The sequence below is a fragment of the Benincasa hispida genome, chromosome 8, assembly GCF_009727055.1.
Source record: "Benincasa hispida cultivar B227 chromosome 8, ASM972705v1, whole genome shotgun sequence".
Classification (NCBI taxonomy): Eukaryota; Viridiplantae; Streptophyta; class Magnoliopsida; order Cucurbitales; family Cucurbitaceae; genus Benincasa; species Benincasa hispida.
In genome coordinates this window covers 42,611,667-42,622,533 of record NC_052356.1, presented here as the reverse complement: position 1 = coordinate 42,622,533, position 10,867 = coordinate 42,611,667, and the positions used below count along the sequence as shown (strand labels likewise).

Genomic DNA, 10,867 nt, shown 5'->3' with positions numbered 1-10,867 from the left:
CAATTTTAAGTCAATTCTTAATTTCTAATTTTGAAAAATGGTTTATTAAATAATTAATTAAACAAATTTAATTACTTAATTTAAATAATAATAATAATAATAATATTTTGTTATATTAAATATTTAAAATTTGAATATAAATATCAAAATTTAATTAATTTTAAATAAATAATTAATTAAAAACAAAAATATAAACAAAGAATTTTTTCTTGCGGGAACCCGATCCCCGAACGGAGATTCCCCGACCCCAATCTCGACTTTCCAAAACGGAGGATAGAGCAGGGACGGGGATTATAAATCCCCACGTGGACGGGAACGGGGACGGGGAGTGCCAACCCTACTCTATCTAGTTATAAATAATATCATGAATGTTTTCTAATTTGTCACGTATCAATTTTTACTTTAAAAAAAAAAAAAACAGAAATGAGATGTCTATAGTTTTCCTAAGTGGGTTTTTAACAAAATTCAAAGATTAAAAATGTAAACAAAAAAAATCAATTTTACTAACAAATAAAAATACTTGGGTGCAGCTAGGACTACACTATACTCATTTATTATATAATCCAAACACTCATTTATAGTGTAACTCAAACTACACCCAATAAAAATCTATCACATTTTATTAAATTGTTTTCTTTTTAATTTTAATTTTAATTTTAAATGACTTTAAAAAAAATCTATCATGTATATAAAGGACTACATGAGAATCAAGTGGAGTTTAATCTACACTTAATTATTTTCTTTTTAAAAATACGTGGACCTAATTAAAACCTTCCTAAAATTTAGGGTTTTTTTTTTTTTTTTTTTGGAGATATAAAAGAAGTTAAGAAAAATAATAAAATGGTACATAAAAAAGTGAAAATTTGTAGAAAGTGGATGAATGCGGTAGTTTGTCCCTGTGGAAGTGGTAGTTTCGAGGGGTTGAGGGAATAAACAGACTGTGAATGTACTGAAAAATTACCTCAACTGAAATTTGGCAGCATTTTTTTTTCTCTTGTTTTTTTTTGATCAATTTGAGAATAAATGATTCGGTCTTCATGGGGACAATCAATTATTATTAGATTCCCATTAAAACTACTTATATACTTTCTTCTTTATTAAAATATATATATTTCTTGTCTCTACAAATCGGTAATTAATCTTATTTATTTTTAACTACATCATAAATCCCTTCCCTATAACACTTAAAACTTATTATAAAATTAAACCAAATGATAATATGTATGAGGATTAGAAAAATTAGGTGAATATGTAAAAAGTTTGTATATGAGTAGTTAATTATAATTAGTGAAGTAAGTGGGTTAATAATGTAACCAAAAGTTGGCCAATAAGAAATAAAAGTCCTTTTGACATTTTTACGATCGTATCGGTACATATGATATTACAATTGTATAAGTTTTTACGACTTGACTGTTAGTTTCACTCAAAAAATCGATTTTGTATCTATGGATTTTTGTCCTTTACATGTTTAGGTAATCACGATCTTTTCTTTTTGTAGCTAATGACTTTCTTCTTGTTACACTTTCGACAAAATATTCCATTTAAACAAATGATTTGTGTAGCTTGATTTGCTGAAATTGTGAATCATCTCTATTAAGTCCACTTTGAACATATTGGATTTATCGATGTTGAACTATTCTATAAAAGATACTTTGTTTATTCAATAGAGCTCGTCACATAATACTAACTGCCTTTTTTGAAAACTTTTTTCGAGAGGTTCACAACCTTTTTGTTCATCATTTGAGAATTCCATCTATACATGACTTAAGTTTGGGTCATAATAACTTTGTTAACACATTTGATAAGGAAATGTGACTCCTCTACATTTTCATAATATGACTTAACATTTGTCCACTTTTGATATAAAATCTTACAAAAAAAAAAAATTATATTAATAAAGACGTTGTATTTCTAAAAGCATACTCGTAATTTTCTCTACTTAAGTAAATGTGAGACTTTAATTATATTCCAATAGTCTTTCTAAAATAAAGTTGTTGATAATGTTGTTATTTTAATTTTTAGATTTAAGTAATGCGATAAATTTACATTAAAAAAGAAAAGTCCTAGTTGATTAGATTTACTTGCGTTTATTTATATATTTTTGTTAAGAATTATTTATCTATATTAGTTAAATGGTAATTCTTATTTGTCCTATTCTACTATCTTCAATTATTGATTTGGCATTAAATAAATGATAATCTAAAAGGAATCTTACTTTGTCAATCTTTTAAATTTTGTTTTGTTTTGTGTTTTGGAGTGTTAGTAAACTGTTGGTGAATTTGAGATGGACCATTGAAAATGTGTCCTTTCTAAGATTGATTTTTATAATTTAATCAACATCATTAAATTCGAAAAAATCAACGAAATTCATAATTTTTATAAGATAGTTGAGTCAATTCTCCGTTTCCAATTGATTTTAACATGAAACTTCATCTTATCTAATATAGTATCAAAGTCATTAAAGCTTAACGGACACTCGATCTAAAAACAAAAATTGTGATCCGATTCAAATGATAAATTCAAAGAGACACCATCTTAAAGGATATTATCGAAACCTCACAATCTAATTACTAATAAATTCTAGCATGGAATCTCATATTATCTAATCTAAATTAATAATTTTTTATAAATTATTAAATACATTAAAAAAAACACTTCTAAAATATTTATTCAAAACGATATAACCTCGAGTAGTTCTTTTAAATCAAAATAAAGTTTCGCACAAAATTCGAACTAAAAGAGTAAATAGAAATTCGTGATTAGACATAATAATTTCTATATTATTCGAACTATAATTACCCCTAAAACCCCTAATTAATGTAATCACTCCAATGGTTGACCTTTGATTATAAGGTCACATCTCACTCCCTCAAACAAATTCTTTTAACCAACCAACCTTTTTTCATTCCACTTTTTCTCTCCTAAAAAAACATAACAAGACCAAATTATAATTAGTTTTGATACTAATTATGCAAAATCGAAACACTAAAAAAAAAAAAAAAACAAAAAATTTCAACACTCATATAATTACACATACATATTTTTAAAAAGAAAAAAAAAAGAAAAAAGAAACAAACAAAGTTCAAACCCGAAGATAATCGAAAAGAATAAAATCTCCATAGCCCCCACAGAAATGTTGTTTGTTTATGTTGCCAATAAATCCAGCCCTATTTAATGGCTAGCGGAAGTAAATATGTGGGCCATTTTCTATTAGTTGGATTTAGTAGATAAGATATCAATTATCATCTCAAAAGATTATCATATCATTACTATCGTTGAGCACATACAAAAATAAAAATTCAATTTTGACTCTAATTTTGTCAATTTTTTAATCATAAACTTGTTGGAAATGCGACCAAAGTCCCACATTGGTTAGATAAGAGGAGGATCATGATTATATAAGTTAGGATGACTATCTGTATGAGGCCTTTTGGTTTGAAACAAAAAACAAAACCATGAGAGTTTATGTCCTTTACCCTATCAAAAAAATCGATATCCTTCATGACTTTGCTCTTGGTTTCACCCAAAACGTCTTATATCATTGAAGAAAGTTGTCATCTCTTATAAACCTATGATGATTCTCTAATTTAGACTTTAATCGCATTTCCACTCAACAAATAAATTATAAAACATATGTACATATGAAATGGATAAGAGTTTAGAGAAAAATGACATTTTTGTTGAAATTTATGAATTTTGACGATATCAATTTGTATATGGATCAAAATTATTTTTTTACAAAAAAAATTTTTTTTTATCGAAATTCATGGACGAACTACTAAAAATCGAACAAATAATAAAAATTTCAGAATCCGCTTGAAAATTTAGCAAGATAGAAAAAAAAAACATTGTGGGCCCTGCAGGGCCCTTGTTTATTTTATGATTCCTCACCTCAATGCTGGTGTCTGTAGGTGGGGAGGCCCCACGAGTATAGAATAACATTATAAAATAAAATTGATTATTGTTATTATTATTGGGTGATATAATAAAAATAAGAATGATAATAGTAAGGTTGAGTTTGTCTGTGGCGGAATGACCTGTTTGGTTCCAAAAGTTGAGTTGCCATCATTACTTGGTAGAAAGTGTGGGTTCTGCACTGTCCTTTGTGCCACTATATATGATTCCATTTTAATTTTATCTACTCCTTTTTTTTCCCCTACCCTATTACTATTGCTATTACTGTTACACTTAACTTTTAAGTACCTACTTATTTAAGGTGTATTTGTCTGTTATTATAGTTGGATTATAATAGTTTATGTTTGTAATGTAGATTATAATAATATGTATTTGAGGTATAAATTATTTTAGTTTGAGAATGACATAGTAAATAATATAACAAATAATAAAAAAGTGACAAATGTAAAATAGTAAAAACTGTGGCAAGTAATTATAGCAAATTGAGATTTTGAAATAATGTTAACTGTAGTTAATTGGCGATTTTGAAATTGTATTTCTTATAACAAGAGGTGGTGATTATAGTTTTAAGATAGTCTTATCAATACACACTTGGTTTTGTATAGTTCTTGGTTATTATTGTCGGTATATTATAATAATTTGTAGTTTACCATAGTTTATGTTTATAGTACGAACTATTTTAATATATATTATAATAATCTTGTATTTGGGATACATATTATTTTAGTTTGCACAAAAAATAGTAAACATTACAGTAAAAAGAGATATGACAGATAGAAAATAGTAAACATTATAATAAAAAGGAGTTTGAAATAGTAATATTCTAGTTGATTGTAAGTTATAGTCACTAAATATTATAATTTGAATCTCAAACATGGAGTGGGCTAACCTACTCTACCCACTTTAAGTTGGAGGCGCAAACAATCATTGAGTTTTTCCATTTGAAATTTTAAAGCTTGTTTTTTATTTGATGGATTTTTTCGATATGGCCTACATGTTTTAAAAAAAATTGAAATGTGATATTTTTTTTTTCCAAAACAAAACTTCTTAACCTTATGTTGGCATCACGAAGTCTTTTTTGGATTTTTTTTTTCTTTAATCGCTCTTACTATTGTTCTTGCTCACTTTCTCGCTTTTGTCCTATGCACTTGGTTTGTTTGGCTTGTGAAAGAACTTTGCACACATATCGTCAAACGTGACGTGTTGTTAAAAGAAGAAGAAACAACCCCGTCCATTATCGTCGTTGATGTCATCGAAAGTAAATCACATAGAAGTGAATGTTGTTTTTGGGAAGGCATATAGAGGAAGTAGACCGAAGAGATAATTTTAGAAATATAATGGGAATCGAGGAAGAAGAAGAAAAGGAAATATTAAAAAATGTTTAAAAGGTTTATAAGACCTTATTTTGAAACAAAAAACGCCTAGTTAAATAACCATTTCAGGCTAATTTGTTTGGTCAATTTGTCAAATAGTCTTTTTCTATTTTTCTTTTTGTAATTACGCTAATATAACATTTGCTTGATGTTTACATTATATAATCTAAGAACTATGTGACAGAACGGTTTTGAAGGATACAAGGGTACAAATATATTAAGCTATTGATGTTAATTAATAATAACAATGAACACAAAATTTAATGTTCGGATACTTATCAAATTGAATGTACTTTCCACGATTAGTTTATATATTTTTAATAAAATTTAAATTAGTCTCGTTCTTTTTGAAAATATGTGTACATTCTATTATTTATTACGAAAAAATTATCATTATCATATAACCAATTTCAATAAAGTAACTTCAAACTAAAAGTAGGGATTAGCTATCAAAATGAACTTAACTTAATTGATATAGTGTTTGTATCATTAACTTGAAGTTAGAAATTATATACTTACTCTCCTATATGATTTTGGAAAAGAGTAGGGATCAACTACGTACATGACTAAATATTTAAAAATATATATACAAGTTTTAGAGGCTAAAATGACCATTTAACTAAATATGTAAGGAGAACATAGAACAGAATGTTCGCCGGGTCGGGTCTCGTTGCGTTGAGTTCGGGTTGGATTTTTGGGCTTTTAATGGGTCAACTCGTTGGGCTGAAAGTGGGCCGAGACGGAAGGCCCAGTTGGCAACCTATCGGACGACAAGTCGTCAAGATACGAAGGAGAAGAGAATCGGGGTGCGGAAGAGAGGCCAAAGAGCGCGGGAAGATGGCAACTACAGTCTCGTTCTCTTTGAGGACTTTTATCAAACAGTTTTCGGCTCTTTCGAAGCCAACGGCGTTCAATTTTCCCGTCAGAACCAGCTTCAAGCGACTCAACGTTACATGCAGTACTACGAGATATCTCCATTTTGAAACCCTAACTTCCCGCCAAAAAGACCAGGTTCATCTTTTCGTCGACGCTCTTCTTCAATGGAACCAGGTGCTTGGGTCGCTGTCTTACAGTGGTTTCATTTCCTGAAATTTATTGCTGTTTCTTGTCGTTAGCTTTAATTTGATGGCTGTATGGTTGAATTCTGGTAGAAAATGAATCTTACGGCTGTGACGGAAGTAAGCGAAGTGATGGAAAGGCACGTCGAGGATTCTCTCGCGATTATACCGCCAATTCGGAATCTGTACTTGTCGCATTGTTCGACTATTTCATGCGATGACATTAAACTCGTTGATGTTGGAACGGGGGCCGGGCTTCCTGGATTGATTATAGCTATTGCTTGCCCAGGTGAACATAATCGATTACTATGATGATGAAAATGCTTTATTTGCGCGAGGGATTATTCTGTGATATGAGCAATATTGATTGCATCCTTAACCTTTATTTTCTTTTGGGGATTTAACTATGGCTATTTGGATGGACTAGAATGGCAAGTAACGTTGATGGAGTCTATGAATAAGCGGTGTGTTTTCTTGGAGCATGCAGTGGGTCATACCGGTTTGACAAATGTTCAAGTTGTGCGAGGAAGGGCAGAGGTAAGTGGACATTGCGTTTACGCAATTAAACACCCTGGCCTGTTTAGCCATTCAAGTTTGATTCTCTTGTCTCGATTAGTTCATATACTTGGTAATTAGTCTCGATTTTATTGGATAATGAACAAAATTTCTTGATTTTTCGATGTACCAATGGTGCTTTTCTTCAAAAATGTGGAAGGGGTTTTTTGCTTGAGTTATGGTAAAGATATTTGCATGTTCAACAGTTCCTCTAGGATAGAGCTGGCAGCAGTCTCGAATTCATCATTATATTCACTGTATTGTAAATACTTGAAGAAGTTGAAGTTATAAATGAGGGTTACCTTTTATATATATATATATATATAAACAAATGAGGGTTGCCCTTGAGACTAATTTTTATTTTATCTTAGCATAATTGTAATGGATAGCACTTCTAAGGATAATAATTAAGTGTATAACAACATTTGAAAGAATTGCACATATAGCAAAATCTATCATTGATAAACTCTATTGCTGATAGACTCCTATCAATGATAGACTCTCTCGCTGATAAGCTCCTATCGGGGATATAGTCTATTGTTGATAAACTCCGAGAGTTGGATCTAAATTTTGATATATTTGTCAATTCTTTTGCACTGTGCTATATCTGCTAATACTTTAAGCATGATTCCTATATTTGCAATTGCACCTTCATATTATGTATTATTATCTTATTTTCATCGAGAGAATAGAGCGTCTATATTGAAATGGTTTTATTGTTCCGTTGCGGGCATATAACAAATCAATTTCTCTCTTCTTCGATCTGTAAGTTTGATTTTTCGTCAAGCAATTTACAGGTTCGATGAGGAAGGATTTCTACATTCGTTTCCTTTTTTCCTTATATTATGTATTGTTATCTTTTGAGAGAGAAGGGGAAGAACACCTGCTCATGTCTCCAAACTTTTTTGTTTAATATTTAATGTGGCAGTGATATATCCTGATGTAGGGCAGAATTTGGGACATGATCTTTGCTTACGAGAGAAATTTGATGTAGTAGTGGCTAGAGCTGTTGCAGAAATGAGAGTTTTAGGTACCATCTTACCTAAATGTGATATATATAACTTCTACAGATCTTCAAGGCATTTTTTGTTTTATGCTTCTTATTTTTCTTTGGTATCTTTTCTTTCAGCTGAATATTGTCTTCCTATGGTTCGTGTTGGTGGTTTGTTTTTAGCTGCCAAGGGTCATGATCCTCTCGTATGTTCTCCATCCATTAATATTATGAACGTCTACTCTCTTATCGCATTGTTCTATTTTATTGGGAGTCCGGGACTGTATGCACGTCATTACCATCATTGATACTGTTATAGCTGTTTTGAGGTAGAGGTATTTGATGTGAAAATCCCGTCCACTTCAATTATTTGCAGTTTCTTGTTTTATTGAAAGTACTTCCTTACAAATTATAATGCACAACAGGATATTAACTTTTATATTGTCAACCTGAAGTATACGGATAGATGCTATACAATATTGTAATGAATGATATAAATATATAGATATTGTGGTTGCGGATAGGTGGTAATTGTATATTTCTTACTACCATTGAAATAGACTCCTCTTGATTTAGGTCAGACCTCTTGTATACTTCGTGATATTGATGCTACGGAGAATCTTGTTTCAATTCAAATTATGTAGATTTCTCTGAACTGAATTATTTAGAGTTGGAATATATCTGTCTAATTCAGTTTGAGAATAGTAGGTTCATTTGGATTTTAATTTTTAATAATCTTGTTGATTTTTAGTTTGTTTCGTTTTTTGTTGCATGACTTATTCATTCTAGAATTGTTCGTATTGACAGGCAGAAGTAACAAATGCAGAAAAGGCAATTGAAATGATGGGTGCCTCCTTACTCCAAATATGCCCTGGTGCGTTTGTCTTTTTATTGGTCTTCCTGCAATGTGGTAATCGCATGTGTACAGTAATGAAGTCAGCAGATTTGTGTGTCCTTGAGGATTGCTTTATGGTACAGAGGTCTCCTCTTGAAAAGACACTCCCACTTTAAGCCCGTAGCCAGTTGGTTTTCTAGATACTTCTACTTAGTTATTCCAATGTGTACTTGAACTACAAGAAATTTTCTGACGCTGGCAATTTCTGCTACCATAGCATCTATATATGCACGTAATGTAAAAACTATAGGATTTGCCAGTAATCTTTGGAATTTGCACCCGTCCCAGTGAATTCTGTCAAGCTTATTTTGCTTGTCTTGTTTGGAAGAATTTGAATCTTTGTTTTAATGTTTGGTTTGATTTGACTGGATTTTCTTTGATCCTAACATATGGGTTCATCTAATTTGCATGCGGAACTCCCTAAATTGTAGTATTCTTGTGGAAAAATCTTTTTCTCGAGCAAAGTTTGATTTAGAATTATTTTCTCAAATAATCATACTGGATATTTTTATTTTTAGTTCGATCCATGAAGTATTTCCAACTTATGCTTTAGCTTAACTTTACCCTCCTCTCTATATTGTCTAATGATCCCTTATTTACTTATGCAGTGGAATCGCATAGTCCATATGGGCAGCGAACTGCGGTTGTTTGTTTAAAAGAACGACACACTCCGAGGAAGTATCCTCGTGATCCAGGTACTCCAGCGAAAGCCCCATTATAGATTCTCTGGGCGTTCAGTTTGGTTTCAGTGCATGTGTTCTTCACAACGTCAACCGGTTGTTCATTATGCAAAATGCTTCAAGAAAGTGAGTCTGCGATTATCACCTGAAGATAGGCACCTTATTATTTGTTGTGCATATAAAATATCATTTCACGCCGTATAATTCGCACGTGACATTTGTTTATTGAATTCGTATGAAGCATTTATTTCCTCAGCACCCGTTCTGGATTTACGTGTTGGTCTTTCTCCCTCCTGCCATTATCCCCATCAAGTTCATCTCTTTCTCTACACCGACATACATAACTCCACCCCCGAAAAGGAAGGGATGTGAAATTTGTACCGTTCTCAATCTCGTCCAGCTAAAAAATTGTCCAAAATCTAATCAATAAAATACCTAAAATTGGGCAACAAAAACTCTACCTAACTACAAAAACACTTGCCCCAAACAACAAATCAAATGGTTAAAGAAATGTACCAAATGTGCAAATCTAATTTTTAAAAAAATTTCCAAACACATACAAATTTAGGTCTCATTTGGTAATCATTTAGTTTTTTTTTTTTGTTTTTAAAAATTAAGCCTATAGACACTACTTCCACCTCCAAATTTCTTACTTTGTTATCTACATTTTACCAATGGTTTAAAAAATTGAGTCAAATTTTGAAAACTAAAAAAAATACCTTTTAAAAACTTATTTTTGTTTTTAAAATTTGGCTAAAAATTCAACTATTGTATTAAAAAAAGATGTAAATCATTATAAGAAATAGGAAGGAAATAGGCTTCATTTTCAAAAATAAAAAACCAAATAAAACATGGTTGCCAAACGGGGTCTTAACATTCAAGAAAACATCTCATCATATAATAAGCTTCAAGAATTTGCCTCTCTCACCTCCGCACAATGTTGTTTGCTGTGCGTAACAAATATAGTCTACCACCAATGAATGAAGGAGAAATTGGTGAAAATCTCTCTTTCGCTATTTTGCTTGTCTATTTCTTATCTAATTTAATTTTTTATACAACGAGTTCACATAATTGGTAATTCAGGTATTTATCTATCGCGTTGTTGTCTTTCCCCTAAAAAAATGAGAACTTTTGTAGCTCAACTTAAAAGTGGCCATTTTGTAAGTGCCACTAGTGACAATATGTGTATTTAGCTAAGTTGTAAAACTACAGAGGCCTTCAACGTCAGTGGTTCGTATCATGGGCTTTACAGATTGGTAAATCTAGTACAATATTTACTTTTTCGAACGAACTCTTATTTTTCTAAGAGTAGTATAAAATAAATTGAGTTCTTCAAAAAAGAGAGTATCTAAAATATATAAAAGTCTGGTATCTAAATCATTAGCCATTTGCTTGCCATG

At 30.8% G+C, this 10,867-nt stretch overlaps 1 protein-coding gene across 1 annotated transcript; it reads left to right on the top strand.

Annotated features, from left to right (window-relative positions):
- Nucleotides 1-6,069: 6,069 nt before the first annotated feature.
- Nucleotides 6,070-9,725, top strand: LOC120083335 (ribosomal RNA small subunit methyltransferase G). Its single transcript, XM_039039052.1, has 7 exons — nt 6,070-6,338; nt 6,440-6,635; nt 6,774-6,883; nt 7,853-7,931; nt 8,031-8,098; nt 8,700-8,766; nt 9,396-9,725. Exons 1-7 carry the CDS (start codon nt 6,126-6,128, stop codon nt 9,506-9,508), a joined length of 846 nt encoding a protein of 281 aa, XP_038894980.1. The 5' UTR covers nt 6,070-6,125; the 3' UTR covers nt 9,509-9,725.
- Nucleotides 9,726-10,867: the final 1,142 nt, after the last annotated feature.